This window comes from Nanorana parkeri, unplaced genomic scaffold, assembly GCF_000935625.1.
Source record: "Nanorana parkeri isolate BGI_ZX_2015 unplaced genomic scaffold, ASM93562v1 scaffold468, whole genome shotgun sequence".
Taxonomy (NCBI): Eukaryota; Metazoa; Chordata; class Amphibia; order Anura; family Dicroglossidae; genus Nanorana; species Nanorana parkeri.
In genome coordinates, this window is record NW_017306736.1 from 911,788 (window position 1) to 933,769 (window position 21,982).

General features: G+C 42.8%; 2 protein-coding genes across 3 annotated transcripts in view; both read left to right on the forward strand.

The window, feature by feature from the left end:
• The window catches only part of DEF6 (DEF6, guanine nucleotide exchange factor), a 59,146-nt gene extending 57,533 nt beyond the window's left edge, over positions 1–1,613 (forward strand). The window contains exon 11 of one of the 2 annotated variants that reach the window (XM_018560602.1): positions 1,442–1,613. In XM_018560602.1, the coding sequence (XP_018416104.1) occupies positions 1,442–1,593 (152 nt within the window). In that variant the 3' untranslated portion in view covers positions 1,594–1,613. The remainder of the gene's footprint in view (positions 1–1,441) is intronic. The other variant, XM_018560603.1, reaches the window with a different exon arrangement.
• Positions 1,614–13,997: 12,384 nt separating this feature from the next.
• TAF11 (TATA-box binding protein associated factor 11) lies at positions 13,998–21,191 on the forward strand. Its single transcript, XM_018560599.1, has 5 exons — positions 13,998–14,093; positions 17,583–17,719; positions 17,805–17,892; positions 19,276–19,372; positions 20,981–21,191. Exons 1-5 carry the CDS (start codon positions 13,998–14,000, stop codon positions 21,109–21,111), a joined length of 549 nt encoding a protein of 182 aa, XP_018416101.1. The 3' UTR covers positions 21,112–21,191.
• Positions 21,192–21,982: the final 791 nt, after the last annotated feature.

Here is a 21,982-nt window from a genome sequence, read left to right on the forward strand (position 1 = left end):
GGGTGACACCCGGTAACTGCTCCGGGTGTCACCAAGCCTCGGGACACCCCTGCTTGATCCAACCCATATTTTTACACAGATCATATACCCTGCTGATAATCTTCAAGTGTTCAGAATTTTAATAAGTCAGCATGAAATGTTATTTTTAATTTCCAAACACATGTTGCTTTCTTTTCTGGTACATCCAAGCGCACACAGGGAAGTATGAAACACTATCTTGGGGCATTAAAGCGGACCTTTACACTCAAAAATCAAATTCTACCAATGCATCCCTCTATGTATGATGATTAATAATAACATAGACATGTCAGGTGTAAAATGCTGTGATTGTGAAATACTTAGACTTGCAGAGCATTCACTTCCTGCTTTATAAAGGCAAAATGACTTCAGTTTGGCAAAGCAATGCACACTGGGATTGCCTTGTCATCAGCAGAGCATTGCTGGGAAAGCTCAGGAGATCTCACGGAAAGGCTTTTTTCTTCCCTGTGCATGGTCACATGTCCTATTCACATGTCTAGCAAAAGGGAACAGAGCGCCACCTCCGTGTGTAAAATCGTTTATTACAATAATTAAAACAAGGGATAAAAGTACTCGCAAACAAATGTTTTCATCAGGCTTTAACAACAAACGAGAGGCCACACTGTCTGTTAACCCAACATGGTATCACCCCAACTATGTAACACGGTAGCCTCCGGTCACATCACCGTCCACCGACCACAGTCAGCCAAGATTGACGCGCTTCAGGGGCAAAGCCCCTCTGCCACTGAAATCTTGGCCGACTGCGGACGGTGATGTGACCGGAGGCTACCGTGTTACATAGTTGGGGTGATACCATGTTGGGTTAACAGACAGTGTGGCCTCTCGTTTGTTGTTAAAGCCTGATGAAAACATTTGTTTGTGTATACATTTATCCCTTGTTTTGTTTATCCTAATAAACGATTTTACACACGGAGGTGGCGCTCTGTTCCCTTTTGTTTTCTATGTTCGTGGTGGAAGCCCCAGAGCCTTGGGTGAGCAGCCCCTCAAGTCTGTGTGAAAAACTGTGATAAACTGTTGAAAACTTTGATTATGCAACAGCAAGTGGATCGTTCAGCTGGCAGCCATTAGCGCCAAGAGTTAAAGAAAACTTTTTGTCTGATGTATTCACATGTCTAGTCACATGTGCCAGAAATCCAGGAAGTAAAAGGAGAGCTAGTAATATGCCCTTAAACATTGCCACTGCCAGAAGACTGGGGAAGAAAAGAGAAATAAGGAATGCAAAGGATACAAAGCCGGCAATTATCTAGAAGTTGTGTTTTTAGTAAAGATTGTCTTTACTAAACATTTTTAAAGGTGTGTTTTTGTTGTTATTTTAAAGATATGGGTAAAGGTCCGCTTCAAGGAGCAGATCACCTTGACTATATTAACAAATACCATTCTTACAATGTGTTTCTTTGCCCAGAAAAACGCACAGCCGCTGCTGGTGGATTTCGGGGATTATGGGGCCCAAGTCTCATTCGTCGGGACTCATCTATTTTAAGACTGCAGATGGTAGAGGGTAAGGAAACCCCTCAAAGTACTGGAGAAGAATTGGAACATTCAGTAAACCTATGAGATTAGTTACAGAGATTTAGTTTGTGTGTACTTGTGTATATTTTCTTTAAAAAGGCATTTTGATGTCAATTTATTGCAATCGTTACTTTTTAATCATGCCAATGTGGTTCTTTGTTAAAGGTTATTAAAAAAAAAAATCTGTGTCCTGTGTCATTGACTTTATCACAATTACTGTTATGGTAAACAAGGTATTTTAAAAAGTGTTTTGATATGTATAAAAGGTGACTGCTCAGTCTCAACTTCCTTTCAGCTTTAAAAATGTGTGTAATAGTATGAGACAAGAAAGCAAACATGCTGCTCATCTTTTACAGTCATATTGCACAATTTCCTATGTAATATACATACAATTACTGCAAAGAGGCTCTTTTTTTTTGTTTTAGTAACGGGCAGAATGATGTACAAGAAAGCCAAAGTTTGTTTGGTAATTTCCTTGTCACATTCATAAGCCAAAGGAAACAGATTCTAATCATGTTGATTACGGTGGGGGGATTTCCTATTTCTCTGAATTCTATTAGAATTACCGGCAACATTGAAAATGAAGTGCGAAAAAAAGACACCTGGAATTGTTAAATTAAAGGAGAACTATGGGGTCAGGGGTTTTCCCCCTAGTTCTCCTTAGGGTAACGGGAGGATACAAAATAGCATCTTCCCGTTACCCTAAGCTCAGTATACTGTGAGCTACAGCTCGTAGTATACTGAGACGCCGCAGCCAGAGCGGATCCCGACATCGATGTCAAGATCCGCCCAGCTGCGTGAGTGACAGCTGGCTCTGCTTTATCTAGAGGCAGAGCCAGCTATACCCACCCCCTCCCCCGTCCGTTCCGCCAGTCAGCGCTGGCAGATCGGAGCGGGGAGAGGGGAATCCAGCCCCTCCCCCTGTCACGGCAGAGAGCCGTGACAGGATCGAGAAGCGAGCGAACCCGGTATGTGTTCGCTTACCTCCCGATCTACTGAGCCGACCTGTGACAGTCTCATTGTCACAGGTCGGCTAGAACTATGAGGTGAGTGAAAAGCACTCACCTCATAGTTCTCCTTTAAGTTAAATGATTGAGGTCAGATGACCATTTTTAAGGCTCTGTTTCTTTTAAATTGTCATAAGCATTCTAGGCATGCTCTTTTACTTGAGTGCCTTTGTGTGTTTGTATGTGTTTGCTGTGCGTGTTCACAGATTGTGTGTTTTGACTGCATGTGCAGTCTGTCTGTCTTTGCTCTGTGCTTTATTCTTTAATTGGGAGTGGCCCACCACCTTAGCTTCCTGGACATAATATCTCTATAAAGTCTGTGGACTCCAGTAAAGCCACCAGATGACAATAGGGGAGGAGTGAAACAGCCACACAGGAGGATGTAACATTGCAAAGGAAAGTGTGTGCGTGTGGTTTAGCAACACTGCGGAGAGAGAGCATGCTCACTGAGGGTGTATACATGGAATATCTGGAAGAATTTTCTAATATCACTGACAGGAACAGTGTTCTCTTTATAAAGGATGCTCATGTAAGCCTTTGGATGATGTCAGACGTGCAACTCTGTCGCTAGAGATCCTGCCAATTGTGATCCGTTGAAATCACCAGCTGCGGGGACGCCAAGTCCCAGTTCACACCAGGGTGTTTGTAGCTCGTATTTGTCAGCACGGAAAAGCTCTGCACAACAAATCCTATTGATTTCTATAGTCCCCGTTCACGTTTTAAGCATAGCATTGCGCTGAGAAAAAAAGCCAGTCACTGGAAAAAAGTAATGAGCTTCTTTTTTGGACAGATCAGCGCGATTAAGAATAGGAAAAAGGGTCACATTACGCTGATCTCCTCAAAAAGAGGCGCTTACTTACAGGCATGTGCGGAGCTATTGCGTGCTGACAAATACGAGCTACAAACACCAGCAGTGTGAACTGGGACTTAGAGGCTGCCTGTTTGCCCCTATGGAATGGGTACCTGAGGAAGCAAGATGTCGCTCCCATCACCGGTGAAAGCATTACAGAGTCAGATCTTTCTGCATCTGGCTACAAAGGGAGCAATTCTATAGAGACAGGCAACATTCTTTAGCGATCTTACATCTGACGAGATGTTGTCTGTAGTGGCAGCTGCCGCTCTAGCCCACTTGACATCAGCCTTGTGAGCCATTGCTTTAGTTAACCACAATCTGTATATTTATGTTCCGTAGCATGATGCCCAATGCTGGGGATACCAATGAAAAACATCCTCCTTTGAAGGACACTAGCCAACACTTTGCACATGGTTCTTAAATTCAGTGGCTCTTAAACCCAGCTCAAGAACCAATCAGAGTGCTTTTCAATGTGATCTACAATGATCACTCAGCTAAGACCAAGAGATCACGTGTAGGCTGGTAGCTTTTTTGACAAAATAAGCCTGCCACTGCAGCCTGAAGGTTGAAGTGTTGATCTGTTTAGTACTGTAACTGTCTGATACATTTTTTTTTTTTTAAATAGTTACAAAATAAAATTACATTTATCATATTTTATATCTATTAAGGGATACATGAATTCATCAATAGTTTGGTTTGTGGTGCCACCTTAAGGAGTTTGGGACACTGGCACACGGAGTTGCAAAACAAATTTGCAAGCCAGCCGCCATATAACCCCTTCTCTACCCAGCATGCCCAGTGCCCTAAGAGGTTGGATGCCTTTTCTTCAGCTCTGTTGAATTTGTCTACCTTTTCTTTTTTTTTGCTGGCCATCCATGCTTCTTGAAACTTTTTTCATTTCTGACACACTCTACATTTTCTTTCCTACCATTCAGTAGATGAAGCACCACGTAGATCTCCAACCTCCAGTCTGGTTCCACTGCCTGCCTATAGTGACTTTGTCACTCCAGCTGCTTGAAACCCTCAAAGCACCAGCTGCCTGGGTTTGTGGGTACTTGAGGCCTTGCCTTACACTGGGCTTAGTTGCAATACTGCTACACGGACACAATGGGGTTGATTTACTAACCTTATAAACACACCACGAACGTGTATACACCTCTGCAGTGTGTTCCCTCCCAGCATGATCTATGGGTGGAATCTAAACACCTTTGTAATGTGTACACACCCAGCAGGTGTGTTGTGCAAAGCCCTGAATGAATTCCAAGGTGATGTTGGGTAAATTAGCTCTATGTTGTGTTGCTTGTGTTGATGAATGCAGGAATGTAAATGCATGAGCTAACCATTTTTGTCTAAACTGTGAAGCAGCATTATATATGCATCATGTGCATGATTTTTCCATATATGGCATTAGTGGAAATATGCTTTTAGAGACTTTTTGGTTGATAAATATGTTTTGCTGTGTAAAAATCTAACACACTTTGTGTGTGTGTGTGTGTTTAGGTTAGTAAATCACCCCCAATATGTCTTCCCAAAGACACACAGAGGATAGTCCCGATGCCAGGGGTGACCACAGCCCACACTCCACCTAGTGGTCCTGGGGGCTTTTACCCGGTATCCCAAGAAGGAACTGAGATCCCTATCGTTATAGGGTCATCATAATCGGAGTCTCTCTCGGCTCCATTGGGTGTTGCCAAGGCCTCTGCCATGTCCACATGTACATCTACATGCACTCTGGGCTTCCTAACTGTTTGTGCTCAGCTACTGCAGCACTCTGTCTGCAAACATTCTAAGTGCTCTGGCACCATCCCCTGCAGAGCCAGCCTTTCAGCCCTTGAATCAAACTAAGCTAATGGCCCCTGTTACTATCTCTTATTCAGAGTCTGAACAGTATCTATCTGAAGGGTTTGTTGTTGGTGCTCCTCAGTCTACTGCCATAGACTCAGGTTTACAGAGGGTTGTCTGTATTACCCTACATTTGAAGGATCAAGCTGCTCTTCCAGGCCTTGGGTCTTATCCCTTTTGAAAGGCAATTTATCAGTGGTTGTTCACATTGTGGATGCACCAGTGATTTATATTAACAGGAATATCACTAAAGGAATTGAAGTTGTACCCAGCCTTTAGGATTTTACTTACAGACAGGTAGAGTCCCTCCTTAAAGGAGAACTATGGGGTCAGGGCTTTTCCCCATAGTTCTCCTTAGGGTAACTGGAGGACATAAACTAGCGTCCTCCCGTTACCCTAAGCTCAGTATACCGCGAGCTACAATGGGCAAGGCTGTTCAGCACAAGCTCTTCCTAAAGAAGTCTGCACCCTGCGGGTCACTGGATCCTTCATTAACTGTCAGGGGAAATCCTCCTCTTTCCCTTTTAGGGGCTTGTAGGGTGTTGAGGGAATACTCTCCCAACATAGTTTCCCCTTCTCTGGTTGTCTCTGTCCTTTGTGCCTCCTCTCTATACCTGGGAGCTTGGACTCGACATTCAGATGGTCGTTATAGAACTTAAGTCTGGTATACTGAGCTTAGGGTAACGGGAGGACGCTAGTTTATGTCCTCCAGTTACCCTAAGGAGAACTATGGGGAAAAGCCCTGACCCCATAGTTCTCCTTTAAGGAGGGACTCTACCTGTCTGTAAGTAAAATCCTAAAGGCTGGGTACAACTTCAATTCCTTTAGTGATATTCCTGTTAATATAAATCACTGGTGCATCCACAATGTGAACAGACCACTGATGGCAAGAAGATTTTCCAGCAGGCTCCTTCGATCAGCTGATCGAGGAATGCCGGCTGAAAGGAAGCCGACAGCCCCACACACTGTGCGAATTTCAGTGGGTACATTAAATACCGGCCGAAACTTGGCCAGTGTATGGGCACCTTTACTGATTATACAGACAGGACAGCCACAGTGAGAAAGGAAGACCAGGGAATACAATATACACCCTAGGAGTTTTTCAGGGTGTTCCTTGTTTGCTCAATGTCCAGTTTATGTGTAGGTGTACTGAATACATGTATTTAAAGCATGCATACATTAGTAAATGAATGCTGGGGAGGAAGCACAACATATCTTTAATTGCTGTTTAGTAAAAATGCAGGGTAATTTCCAGTAACTGCACTGCTAAGCAGAAGTAAATTACAGGAAAGGCAGATACTTTGTCTCCATCTACTGCCTGTGTGCGGGAAGGGTTTTTGTAGCACAAATAAATAAGTGAGTACACTGTTTCGAACTCCGATAATGGGTGTGCAATTTCTCCTATAAAATACTCTACCTAACTAGTTTGAACATATTTAGTTTTAATTTTTTTGATAATCAGAGGTTATTAATTATGCTGTAGGGTATTACACTATATGTTCTTGGCATAAGTTAACTATTGCAAAGACAGATAAGCTTTGATTCCAATCTTCTATCCCATTTCAGTATGTGTCAGGATTACTTTAGGAGTCATGAATTCTGTATATCATTTGTTTGTAAATCCAATATATCAGATTTTGTAACATACAAAGTGTTTAAAGTGTTGGGGTTAGGATTATATAACATAAACATAATGTACAATGTCAGGAGTGCCACCTTATACTGGTGGTCAATACGTCCCCCTTCAATGATGGTCAGTGTGCCCCTTTTGTTGGTTTTCAGTGTGCCCCCTCTTGCATTGCTGGTCAATGTGCCTCTTTACACTGGTGCTCAAAGTTTCCCCTTCATTGTGGTCAGTGGTAATTGCCTTCCTTTCATTGCTGGTCAGTAGGGGCTTTGATAATTACTTACATTAAGAAGCTGCAGAGGACCTGCACTGCTTTCCTACTTGGTGTCTAGAGAGCAACGTTGAATTTAAATTGTGCAAGCAGCCTTGGGCTGGATATCCCTCCCAACAGAGTTGGTTGCATGCAACGGAGTAAGTCACTTTGACAGTCAAGCGTGACTTGCTCTAGTATTGGTCTCGCTAGACCCAGGGCACTGGGCAGACGACCCAAGGAATGTGACTCCAATGCCCATACTCATGAATACAGGGAATAGTATAATAGATGTGTGGGGAGTTTGATGCAACCTCCACTTTTGATGCTTCTGGGAGGCTTGGGTGAAGTCACAAATGCACTCCAACCCATCGCACCACAAACTTTGTATTGCAGTATACGCATTCCTTAAAAGAAAACCATGGCCCAACCTTTTTGTTGCCATAGTTCTCTTTAGTAATGCCCTCCTGTGACCCAAAACTCAGCATATGGCGTAGAGCTGTGCTGCAGCTGGGACTACTGATTGACAGCCACTACCTGATTGACAGCTGGCTCTGCCTCTCTAGAGGCAGAACCAGCTGTGCCAGCCCCCATCCCTGTCTGTCCCTCCAGTCAGCGCTGGAGGAACAAAGAGGGGTGTGGGGGAATCCCTGCAGGGAGCGATGACTGACAGTCACCGCTTTCTGCAGGGAGATGAATGGGAACTGAGCGATCGGCGGTATGTGATTGTTCAGTTCTCGATCAATAGAGCCGACATGTGACAGCTTCAGTATCACACATCAGCTCTAATTATGGGGAAGAGTGTATTTCACTCTCATAATTCTCCTTTAATCTCAATTTCTTTATAAGGAGTACATGAACAAAAGTAGGAGGGATAGGACCCCCAAATCGAACCAATGTGTGGTTGGCAGAGGTGTCTGGTAACTAAATAGGTGCTTTCAAATGGATTGTTCAGGAAGGCTGATGTTTGTTGATCACAAAAACAGGTTAAAACACACAAGATACAAGAACTACAAGATACGGATCTCTACACTGCAGCAGTCGATTCCCCTGTATGTGCGCACTAGCTGGAATACAGACACAGGAAACAGCATAGATCATGGAACGCAGGCAGCGTAAATAGGAAGTGTGGAAAGTCTGCCAATACAGTATACACTGGGCTGAAATAATACACTACATAATTCTACATTTTTTTAATGTGAACTAACACTGAGCTGATTTTCAGCATTTAAATATGAATACATAGAGACAGAACATAGAGTTAAACAAGTGTGCATAGCTATATGATACCTATTGGGATAGAACATTTGGAAAATCACAGTGATGATACACAATGCATTCAGAAAATATTCATAGCCCCTTTTATAAATTTTCAGCCTGATACAGCAGCTGTTTACATTCTTTTTTCCCCCCCTCATGAATCCTCACTCAGTACCCCATAATGACAGAGTGAAAACAGAATTTTAGAAATGTCTGTGAATTTTTTTAAAAGCAAAAACAAATCACATTGGCATAAGTATTCAGACCCTTTGCAGCAACACTTGAAATTTAGCTCAGGTGCCTCCCATTTCTCTTGATTGTTGCAGAGACGTTTCTACACCTTGATTGGAGTCCACCTCTGGTAAATTACATTGATTGGACATGATTTGGGAAGGCACACACCTCTCTATAGAAGGCCTCACAGCTGACAATGCATACTGTATCAAAGCAAAAGCCACGAGGTCAAAGGAACTGCCTGCAGAGCTCAGAGACACTATTCTTGCAAGGCACATATCTGAAAAAGGCTGCAAAAAAATTCTGCTGCACTGAAGGTTCCCAAGAGCACATTGGCCTCTATATTTCTCAATTGGAAGAAGTTTGGTACAACTAGGACTCTTCCAAGAGCTGGTCGCCTGGCCAAATTGAGCAATCAGGGGAGAAGTGCCTTAGAGAGGTGACCAAGAACCCAATGGTCACTCTGACTGAGCTCCAGAGATGCTGTGTGGAGATGGGACAAAGTTCTAGAAGGACAACCATCACTGCAGCCCTCCACCGATCTGACCTTTATGGCACAGTGGTTAGATGGAAGACTCTCCTCAGTGCAAAACATCTAAAATCATGCTTTGGAGTGTGCAAAAAAGCACGTGGACTCTCAGACTGTGAGGAATAAGATTCTTTGATCTGATGAAACAATATTAAACTGTTTGGACTCAATTATAAACATTATGTCTGGAGTAAACCAGGCACTGCTCATCACCTGCCCAATACCATCCCAACAGTATCAGCAGCAGGGACTGGGAGACTGGTCAGGGTTGAGGGAAAGCTGAATGGAGTAAAGTACAGAGATATCCTCAATGAAAACCTGCTCCACAGCACTCGGGACCTCAGACTGGGCCAAAGGTTCACCTTCCAACATGACAACGATCCTAAGTACACTGCCAAGACAACACAGGAGTGACTTAGGGGCATCTCTGTGAATGTCCTAGAGTGGCCCAGCCAGAGCTTTGACTTGAACCCTATTGAACATCTCTGAAGAGACCTGAAAATAACTGTCTACCGAAGGTCCCCATCCAACCTGACTGAGCTTGAGAGGATTTGCAAAGATAAATGGCAGAAAATCCCCCAATCCCGGTGTGCAAAGCTTGTTGCGTCATACCCAAAAGGACTCAAGGCTGTAATTACTGCCAAAAGTGCTTCAAGAAAGTACTGAGTAAAAGGTCTGAATACTTAGTGACATTAAAGGCTAAATTTACATTTACTTACCTTGTGTCTCTCCTTGTCTCCCGGACCAAGATCTGAACTGCACATGCGCCCGCCCCATGATCCTTTGCGGCCACCCGAGAATTTTCAGATGTTCGGATTGGGAACGTGTGGCGGAGACGCAGGTAAGTTTTAACCCTTTGAAAAAGTTTTTTTTTTTTAAATGTTTTTGCATATATCTACTGCTTGCTAGCAGTAGATATATGCAAAAAAAGGGGAGGCTTTAATAACCCTTTAAGTACATGTCATATTTCATTTTTTTCTTTCTAATAAATTCACAAACATTTCTAAAAATAGATACTGAAGCTTGGCCCAGTGGGAGATTCCTCCATCTGGGGCTGCAACTAATGATTATTTCCATAATCAAATAGTTGGCCGATTTATTTTTTTTGATTAATCGGTTAAAGAACAAATAAATAAATGCCATGTTTTATTTAAAATAAAATTGGAGTGTCATAAGCAAAGTTTACTTCAGAATAAAACGGCATGCACATTATTTGCAATCACACGGCACTGGAATGCATGGCATTGCAGTACCATGTGTTCCAGTGCGGGTGATCACACTGCAGGCGGGAGGCGCGTTTGGGGTGCTATTAAAACGAATGGCACCACAACACACATCCTGCAGCAGAATGTCAGGCCGAAACCAAAAATTACTTTTCCCAACTTTGTTTTATATATTTTTGTAATAATTGTATGCATTATATACTGTAAGCCATTTAAATGAGTTTAATGGATTTAAAATAATATGAATTGTAGGACTCCAATACAATAAATTAGCCAAACTTTTATTTAAAATAAATAAAAGCTTGGTCATCAGAGTTAGCTATGAATATTGGCGGGAAAATTATTGCTCTCACTCGGCACATGTGGCGATACCTGACATGCTTAGTGCAATGGTTGTTTTCATACGTAGGTGCACCCGACTTGTGTTTCTGTTAGTATGCACGCGTTTGCGGGGTTGGGGCACTTTAAACTTATTTGGGGGTATTTTTAATGTTTACTTTTATTTTTTTTAATTTTTTTTTTACTTCATTGCTATCACATGGGGGGGGGGGGGCCTCACAAGCTCTCCATCAGGCCCTCCTCTGCTGATTGACAGCAGTCAGTGGTCGGGTGCAATAGCCAGCCTGCTATTGGCTACTGCAATTTAAAATATACAATAGCAGGTTGGCTATTGTTTCCAGCAAAACAAATGGCAAATGCACTCATCAATTCGTTACCAGCTTTACAGCAAGGTGCACATGGAAGGGCTTAATACAGTACAACAGCAAAAAGTTTCCCAGCACACTCACCAGCTAGCATGCAAAAAAACTTGTCTCACCGCAAAGGTTAAAAACAGCGGTTTAGATACACGTCTTCTGCAGAAAATGTGAAAGCCGTACAGCCACGCTGTTGTACTGTATTAAGCCCTTCCATGTGCACCTTGCTGTAAAGCTGGTAACAAATTGATGAGTGTGTTTGCCATTTGTTTTGCTTGACTGATTTGGTGCAGTGACGCATGGGGGGTCTCGGCTGCCGTTGTGATATGCGGGGTCCCTTGTGCGTTCCTGTGCCTTTAACCCCTTCGTGACTGACGACGTACAGTGTACGTCGCCAGCATCGGGGCTGTTTAAACAGACTCCCGGTGACTTTTGCCGCCGGGACTCAAATTTTCTGCAGAAAACATGTATCTAAACCTCCTGTTTTTAACCTTAGCGGTGAGACAAGTTTTTTTTTGCATGCTGGCTGGTGAGTGTGCTGGGAAACTTTTTGCTGTTGGCTATTGTTTCCAGCCGATGATGGGAGACTTGACGCCGGTGTTTTATAAATCCCTCGGACTAGAGCCTGAGGGATTGATAGTAGAAATGTGCGATTCGTTTCGTTACGAATCGAAATTCGTACGAATTTCCTGAAATTCGTGAATTCGGAAGCATTCGAAATCCGAATTGCAGTTTCCGAATTATATCCGAAATACGAAATTCCGTTAACGTATTTTCGTTCGTTAACATGAAGTTAAAAAGCAAAAATACCTTTGTTAATATATTGGAGTTGATGGTAGTTTTTTTTTTATCCGAAATACGAAATTAGGATCCGAAATCCGTTAACGGAATTTCATATTTCGTTTGGTTGACCAATCAGAGGTTTTCTGATTGCTGAGGGTTACATTACAATACAGGCAGGAAATACGAAATTCCGTTAACGTATTTTCGTTCGTTAACATGAAGTTAAAAAGCAAAAATACCTTTGTTAATATATTGGAGTTGATGGTAGTTTTTTTTTTATCCGAAATACGAAATTCGGATCCGAAATCTGTTAACGGAATTTCGTATTTCGGATAAAAAAAACAAAAACTACCATCGACTCCAATATATTAACAAAGATATTTTTGCTTTTTAACTTCACCATAAGGAATGTTCGTAAAGTTACGAAAATTTGAAGAAACTAACGAAAATTCGTATTTCGTACGAATCCGAATTGAGTTTCGGACACGAATTACGAAATAACGGATATTCCGAAACAAAACAAATTTTTTGACGGCGCACAAGTCTAATTGGTAGAACACTGGCAGGAGAGCACATGGGAGCAGAGAAGGGAACAGGGCAGCAGCGGAGGTATGATAGGGGCAGCGGGGGAATGCAGAGTCACCGCAGTCTCTTCTCCCCGCTGGTGCCGGCTGCAATGGTCTGTGTACCAGCGGGGAGAACGAAGGAGCAGAGCGGCAACGGCAGCAAATAATCGATCAATTAATCGATAATGACAATCGTTGATAACAATTCTCGTAATCTATTATAATCGATTAGTTGTTGCAGCCCTACCTCCATCCACAGTTTAGTGTAGATGGAAGAAACTGTTGCACTTTTTCAATCTGACCATAGAAAATCTGCAGATAACCTATAGGTGTATGGGAAGCTTAACACTCACTTTGCCAATGGCACCTCATAAAGTTGTTTTTTTTACACGTCTTATATTGCCAAGCCCAACTAAGCCATTCGGCAAGGGACTGTTTACCTTTTTTAACTTTATTGAAATGTCACAAAGTCATGGGTGCAAACTTACACGGTATGCTGCAGATTTCCACCCCCATTGTGTGAACAAACCCTTTAGATGCTGCTCATTCACACTAGCCTGCATGTTAAAACGCTGGGTTTAAGGGCTTGTTCACACCAATTGAGGTGTATTCCAGAGTGGTAGCTGCTAGAACGTACTGCAATCGCTCACAAAACCTCCCTCTGAGGCGTGACGGTGCATTTAGGTCAATGGCACCGCAGCCACCAAACCCCAGTGCGATCGGACGCGTGGCAAAACATTGACTGTGTTCCGTTCCACTACCAATGCAAAAAGTAGAGCAAGCAGCATTTTTTGCATTTGCAGGGGACCAGAACGCAGGCAATGTTTTGCCATGCATCTGATCACACTGCGGGCGGGGGGGGGGGCTTGGCTGTGGTGCCATTGACCTAAATGCACCGCCACGTCCCCTCCCGCCCCAGAATGCAGTGGGAAGTTTTGTGAGCAACTGCGGTTCGTTGCAGCAGCTGCCGCTCTGGAATACACCGCAGTTTGTGTGAACAAGCCCTTAGTGTGTGGGCTAGAGTGCTATGACAAGTCTGGTGGCCAGGCGGTGAGATGCACAGCACATCACACTGTTTACTATACTTGTAACTTTATACGAAGTGTACAATGTGTACACTCAATTTAGGTCCCCGCACAACAGCAAGGTTATCTGCGCTGCAACCCATGCAGCATGTCTACATTTTTTTTTGCAGCGTACATGACGCTTGCGTTGTGTTGTGAACAAGGCACCCTATGTATGCACCCTACTGATAACAAGGGTTGTTTAGTGGCTAGAAACCGCCAGTCACAGCTGAGCTTATGGTGCTTCACGCTGTGGAAAACATTAAAGATACAAATTCCCTTTTCAGTATTATTATATCTGCCTTCAGAAGGAACCCATAGAACCTCACAAGTACCTATAATAATAATAATACCACGCCATTGAAACCTCTACATACACAGAGCTCAGCAAAGTGAGCAAACTGAAAAAACCTTACACCCCCTCGGCAACGTCATCACGCCGCCGCCTTCTAATACCTTCCAACGAGTCGCATTGCCTATGACGTCACATAGTCAACGGGAGCTCCAGAAACAAACATGGAGGTGCTTGAACCGTCAGCCTCAAATGAAGAGGAGAAGATTGCCGTTGAAGCCACAGAGCCGCTGGAGAAAGTGGCTGAGGCGGAGCACGAGGTGAGGGGGAGAGATTGGAAAGATGGTTGTATACATTAGCCTGCTCATGTAGAAGGAAACAAGTAAAGCCTCTATAGTTCCTTTGGTAAACGGGCTACACAGCAACATGGGAAAGCTATCCTGCTAACAAGTTGTCACAAGTCAATTTCACATTGTTGTTTAGAAAAATCTATTTTAAAGAATGACAAAGTGTCTTCATATATGTTTACTGGTTATTTAGACTAAAGTAATACATTTAGAAATTGGACTATACAAAGCACACATTCGTACTAGGTTACCTGCCTGTAAGCAGCCTCATTCATATCCCTATAGCAGAGCCTTAAGCTGGCTATACATTGGTAAATCTTTCTGGGGATGCTCAATTCCCGCATCCACACAACAGTGTGGCTGGGGGAATCTCCGCAGCCGGGCTATTGTCAGCTGTTAGAATACACCAACAGTGATGGTTCGCTGACTATTTTTTCCACCTGGCTCCTTCACAAAAGTCCATTGAAATGATAATACACACTATTAGAGAATATGGGTTTCTAGAAGCACACACCATTGCTCAAGTGTAAAAAAAAAATAATAATATATAAACCTTTAATTCAATTCATATTATATACAAATTCGTGATCAGCAAACAGATTCAGGGCAGGTTCACACGATTTTCCGGACCACATCTGGTACGGAAAATGGTGTCAACCTGCCCACAGTTCCAGTGCATTCCAGACCAGAAAAAATGAGATATGCAGTATTTTTCTTGTCTAGTCTGGAACGGACTGCGCTGGTGTGAACAGAGGCCAGAAATAGCATAAGGATACATTAGGTTGCATTTTGGGTCCAGAAACAATCCGGTCTGGTCTGGAGATGATCTGGATGTGGTGTGAATGGGCCCTAAAACCTAATCAAAGGACCATCCTTTTTGACAGCCAGAGTACATACAAGTACCATAATGAAAATCCATGTAGCATGTCCATGTATCATTATACCCTTCTTCATATGTAATCAATCCAATAGTATTTCACTGGCTTAGGTTTACATATCATTGGGATATTTATATATAATTTATTTATTTTAAACTTGATTTATACACGTGAATAGAGTCTCTGACTGACCTTGGATGCAGATAGTGTTTGTTCAGGGACAGTGTTGGGACTATTTCTGGCCACAGCTACAGTTGTGCTAAAAAGTTTGCTTATCCTGGCAGAAATTGTGACATTTTGTCATTGATATTAGAAATATGACCGTGCCAAACAATTGTCTTTTAGTGAAGGATAGTGATTATGCGAATCCATTTATTATCACATAGTTGTTTGGCATTTTTGAATCATATAAATCATAATGATAAAAATCACCCAAATGGCCCTGATCAAAAGTTGACATTCCCTGGAATGTATGGCCTTGTTACAGACACACAAGGTGACACACACAGGTTAAAATGGCAGTTAGAGGTTAAAGGAGAACTATGGGGTTAAGTCTTTTCCCCATAGTTCTCCTTAGGGTAACGGGAGGACACAAACTGGCGTCCTCCCGTCACCCTAGGCTCAGTATACTGCGAGCAGTAGCTCGCGGTATACTGAGACTTTGCAGTCTACCGCGAGCAGCCGCTGAGACGCTGAAGCGGGTGCCGGGATCCGCCCAGCTGCGTGACTGACAGCTGGTTCTGCCTATCTAAAGGCAGAGCCAGCTGTACCCGCCCCCTCCCCCATCCGTTCCGCCAGTCAGCGCTGGCAGAGCGGGGAATCCAGCCCCTCCCCTGTCACGGCAGAGACCCGACCTGTGACAGTCTCATTGTCACAGGTCAGCTAGAACTATGAGGTGAGTGAAAAGCACTCACCTCATAGTTCTCCTTTAATTTCCCACATCTGTGGTTTTTGGTGTCTGTATAAATAGTCAATGAGTTTGTTAGCCCTCATATTGATGCACTGAGCAGGCTAGATACTGAGCCATTGGGAGCAGATGTGCGTAACAAGGCAATGGAACTGGGATGGCAATGGAAAGGGATATACAAAGATATCCAAAGCTTTGAAAATGGCAGTCAGTACTGTTCAAACACTTAATAAAAAGTGGAAAGTTCGGGGATCTCTTGATACCAAGCCAAGGTCAGGCAGACCAAGAAAGATTGCAGCCACAACTGCCCGAAGACTTGTTGGGGATACAAAGAAAAACCCACAGGTAACCTCTGGAGAAATGCAGGCTGCTCTGGAAAAAGACGGCGTGGTTGTTTCAAGGAGCGCAATACGACGATACTTGAAAAATGAGCTGCATTGTTGAGTTGGCAGAAAGAAGCTTTTACTGCGCCAATGGCACAAAAAAGCCAGTTCACAATATGCCTGCCAACAAATTGACACGCCTCACAGCTTCTGGCACACTAATTTGGAGTGACGAGACTAAAAATAGAGCTTTATGGTCCAAACCATAAGCACTATGTTTGGAGAGGGGTCAACTTGGCCTATAGTGAGAAGAATACCATCCCCACTGTGAAGCGTGGTGGCTCACTGATGTTTTAGGGGTGTGTGACCCCAAAAGGCACGGGAAATCTTGTGAAAATTGATGACAAGATGAATGCTGCATGTTATCAGAAAATACTGGCAGACAATTTGCATTCTTCTGCACGAAAGCTGTGCGTAGGAAGCTTTTGGACTTTCCAGCTCGACAATGACCCTAAGCACAAGGCCAAGTTGACCCTCCAGTGGTTACAGCAGAAAAAGGTGAGAGTTCTGGAGTGGCCATCACAGTCCCCTGACCTTAAAGGAGTATTATGAGGCGAGTGATTTTTCACTCAGCCTCATAATCTGAGCCGACATGTGACAATGAGACTGTCACAGGTCAGCTCAGTAGATTGGGAAGTGAGCGTACACATAGCATTGCTCGCTTCTCGATCTATCCGTGCAGAGAGCCGTGACTGTCACTCACGGCTCCCTGCAGGAATTCCCCGCTCCTCAAGCGCTGACTGGCGGAACGGACGGGGAGGGGGCAGGTACAGCTGGCTCTTTCTCTAGATAGGCAGAGCCAGCTGTCAGTCACGCAGCTGGGTGGATCCAGACATAATTGTCGGGATCCATTCCGACTGCGGCGTCTCAGTATACTGCGAGCTATAGCTCGTGGTATACTGAGCTTTGGGTGACGGGAGGACGCTAGTGTGTGTCCTCCCGTTACCCTAAGGAGAACTATGGGGAAAAGCCTTAACCCCATAGTTCTCCTTTTTTAATATCATCAAGCCACTCTGGGGAAATCTCAAACATGCGGTTCATGCCAAACGACCAAAGACTTTGCATGACCTAGAGACATTTTGCCAAGACGAATGGGCAGCTATACCACCTGCAAGAATTCAGGGCCTCATAGACAACTCTTACAAAAGACTTCACGATATCATTGATGCTAAAGGGGGCAATACACAGTATTAAGAACTAAGGGTATGTAGACTTTTGAAAAGGGGTCTTTTTATTTGTTGCCATGTTTTGGTTTATTTTAATTTTTTTAAATATCCCAAACGGTATTTTTCAGGTGAAAGAGGGAAGTCCTGTGGCCACTGCAGAAGGAGAAACACAAGATGCACTAAACCAGAAAAAAATGAAAATAGAAGTAAAGGAGCGAAGAGAAAAGAAGCAGAAAGTGGATGAGGATGAGATACAGAAGATGCAGTAAGTAATTGGGGATAGTTTGAATTGACTCTCTGAGACTTCTTACAGTAATACCTAAATATGTGTCACGTTGTTTCCTATATAGAATTCTGGTGTCCTCCTTCTCAGAGGAACAGCTAAATCGCTATGAGATGTACAGACGCTCTGCATTCCCTAAAGCTGCTATTAAACGGGTATGATGTTAGAGTTGATATAATAACTTGAATTTAAAGTTCTTTGCTTGAACCCTTATTTGAAGTTACACGTTGTACCAGCTGTGGAAACCTTCAGTAATAATTCTTGGAGTGACCCTGTCTCCAGAGTGTCACCTTTTAGCTAAGAGGTCACCTGCAGAAGAAGCATTTATATACTTTTCAAATGTCTGCGTATCAAGTGTATTATATACTGACCTTTCCAGCTGGCCCTGTATTGAAAAAGCCGGTGAGGGAAACCACAGTGACCGGAGGGGGAGCAAATATACTATATAACCAGAAGTGCAGAATACTTGCAGCGGCTGGGGGGGGGGGGGGTTAGGGGATGGAGAAGCGTTAGCTTCATAGGTGACCTCTTGGTAAAAGGGATCCTGTTTCGATGAGGTTACTGTAAGAAATATTAATTATATTATAAGAATAAGGAACTATGCTTTATAAAGTCAAATGTCTTGGTAATGATGAGGCCTGCTTTCCTGCTTTAAAGAAGTGGTGGTGACTGAGTGCAGTAAACCATAGCAATTAATTAGAAACCAAATTGTATTGATCCGACTTCTGTTGGTGAATTTTTATTGGTTGCAATGACTTGCTGCACTTATTGGTAAGAAAAGGACCAAAAATGTGTCCAGTAACAGCTGCATGAATATGTTAAGCAATATGTTTGACATTAGCTTAGCTGTATTCAGAAGTTGCTCCCAAATGGCCCCTGCCCAGTTTGGTAGGATGCTTAACATAAGGATGGCAGCCGAACTGTCCTAGTCTAGGGAATGGCTGTAGAATGTCTGGCACAGGCAGATCAGCCTGCCATTTGTTTATGGATGTATACTGAACAATTGTTTTTGTATCATTACACCAAGTCTAGCACATAAACAATTTTGTATTTCTGTTTTTGAATTTATGTAACTTACGTTTTGGGTCAATATTGTAATATACTGTATATTACATATTGTAAAACGTGACAATGTTTTTTTACTTGGTGGAGACTGAGAAAGAGAAGTTTTAACAAACTGATGAAGGGGTCTATTTAGAAATGTTTCATACAACCTTTCAACCAGAATTCACACATTTTAACAATTGAACGCAATTGTAAGAATGTGTGAATCCTGGCTAAAAAGACCCTAAGGGGTCTATTTGTAAATATTCCGACCAGTTTATGGAATTTCTTATGCTCCTCAGCTCCATGTAATGTTGGCAGTGCCGTGCAAGCGGCCTTTGCCCATTGTATGGTTGACTAGATTTATAAATGGCCCCTTAAGTGTTATACTGATCTGTGATTTTTATTATTTTTTTCCTTAATGAATATTTGTTTAAGTCTCTCAAAATCCTGCACCTTTCTATTTATAATATCCTTTTTTTTCTTATTTTCAGCTGATTCAGTCAATTACTGGCTGCTCTGTGTCACAGAATGTGGTGATTGCCATGTCTGGTATTTCAAAGGTTTTTGTTGGAGAGGTTGTAGAAGAAGGTAATTAATATTGTCCACTTTTTTTTAATTTTATTTAAACCTTGAATATTACTGCAGTGTCAATATGTGGCACTTGGAGGATATCAAAGTGAACTGGACTTTCCCTGAGTGGTAGCCAATTTAGCAGCTCGTGTGTTTAACAGAGACTGACTCCAAAAGTAAAATAATGTACTGTGATTAATATTTTAGTGTATGCATTTCAACTTGAACATTTTGAGGAGGCCCCTATTCTTTGTGTGTGTGCCAATTCATTGTGGTTTTGTGTTGCTCAACCACATTTTTGTTTTACTCAGACTTTGAATCTGCAGACATATTTATACCTTGTCTTGTAATTTTCTATAATTAGTATAGCCATTTGAAGATAATCTGTCATTTTACCCATTGAGGACAAAGTGACAGGTTTTCTTAATGTGCCACCCACTGATGCTCTCTCCTGCTGATCTTTTAGCCTGTCGGAACATTCAGAAAAACCCCATGTATAGGGTCAGATGTGACCTGCGACCAGCCTGTAGTATTTGGGCGTCAGTGGCCCCTTGTCGGGTCTGAGTACTGCCATGTGGGGGAGGGGAGAAGGTCATTAAGTATTCATTTTTTGCTTCCTCTTCTTGCTGGGTTTTCTGTGTAACTTCTTATGAAATATATTTGAGGCCTGCAAGCTTTCTTTTATTGTGATATATTTAAGAGAACCAACTAAAACTACATACATGATTTAGTCCATAATATAGGACTGAATACTTTTTACTGATGCCGTGAGAAAGCGTATCGCCAAGGGGTTTTCCATTGAACTAGAGAGGAATGATCTGTGTTCTATTATTTTGGGTACAATTTGTAATCTTTAACAGAAAACCACAGGTTGCCTTTTTATTATATATCTAAGGCCCCGTTCACACCAAGGCCTTTGTTGCACGTATTTTTCCCGCACTGAAATGCTCAAAACAAGAAATCCTATGTATTTCTATAGCCCTGGTTCACACCCGAGTGTAGTGTCACACGTAGAAAATCGCCCATAGCTGGAGAAAGTATATGAGCTTTTTCTTAGGCCAGATCAGCGCGGTTTGTCTCTATAAACTCGATAGGAAACATTTGAAACCGCACATTACAATTGTTGTTGCACATTTTCCCACTTACATGAATGCTCATAAAATCGTGCTGAATCCACACTGAAACACTGTCGTCTGTGTGTGTGTGAACAAGGCCTTATACTTTCATGCAAGTTATTTTAACAGTTTGTCATCAGTAGTAGATAATATTTGGTACTTTGGTTGTATGGCTATTCACAAGTGCAGCACTCATTTTCCCATTTGAAAGTGACATTCATCTCAGACCTTTGCACGGCCTCAAAAGCTGCATATGTAAAAATTGAATCAAATGTTTTTTCATTGGAACAGCATTCTGACACAATTTTGTGGAGCCTTGAATTGTTGGCCAAGTCTTGATTATTTGGAAAAACTGATCTACTTACTGGTTATTGTGTGTCCATGACCATGCACTTCCATTTTCTTTCTATTTCTGTCTGTTCAGCTATAGTAACACAACTAATGTGTTCTTGCTCATTTTATACATTTGGGTCTGCACATGTTACATTCATATTTATTTTTATCTTCCCAGCTCTCGATGTTTGTGAAAAGTGGGGAGAAAATCCTCCACTACAGCCGCGTCACATGAGAGAAGCACTCAGAAGATTAAAGTCCAGGGGGCAGATTCCAGATTCCAAGTATAAAAAAATCTTGTACAGCTGATGTTATTGGACATAATGTTGACTCCACACATCTTTGAAGGAGGGAGCGATAGCTTGGAAGATTTGTAGCAAACCTGTCGCTTTGCCCATGCAGAGTCAAGCAACAGGTAAATTTTAATGACAGCCCCACCAGCAGTACATACTGACTTTTACTTTTCTCGCCTGCCACTCTGGCTGCCAAAAGCATGACTTATTGCTTTCCTATGGTTTCCGCTCTGCGTGACTGAAAAAAGCAACGAAGGGGCAAAAGGAAAGTATGTGTAGCTTATACTATTCCCAATACTTGGAGCTTGCTTGGGACACTGCATTTGTCACAGACCGGCTCTAAACCGGGAGGTGAGCGAACATGTAACCAATCACCACTCTGCTCGTGTTCTTCTCCCTGCAGAGAACAGTGACGGTCAGTCACCACTCCCTACAGGGATTTTCCCCTCCCCTCTCTGTTCCCCCAGCGCTCACTGGAGGGACAGACAGGGGAGGGGATGGGCACAGCTGGCTCTGCCTCTCTAATCAGGCAACCAGGTGGATCCCAAGAATATTGTCAGGATCCTTCCTGGCTGCAGTGCAGTTCTGTGCTGTCAGTAGATAGTGGGCATTAGCCTGCTGTATGCTGACTTTGGGTCACAGGAGTACATTAGTAAATGTACTTTAGTGACCCAAAAGAGAAGTAAAGCCAAAAAACAAAACAAAGGTTTGGCTTTACTTCTCTTATAAAGGGAACCTGTTGCTTTGCTCCACTTGTGCAACCAGAGCAAAGTGAATGTAGAGGCTGCCATTGCTGAGTTGCTTTTAAAGGATAGGTGTAATTTAATAATAAAACACAGCATCAGTAAATGTATTAGTGCACCTTAAACTGCGACAGAGATTCTAAC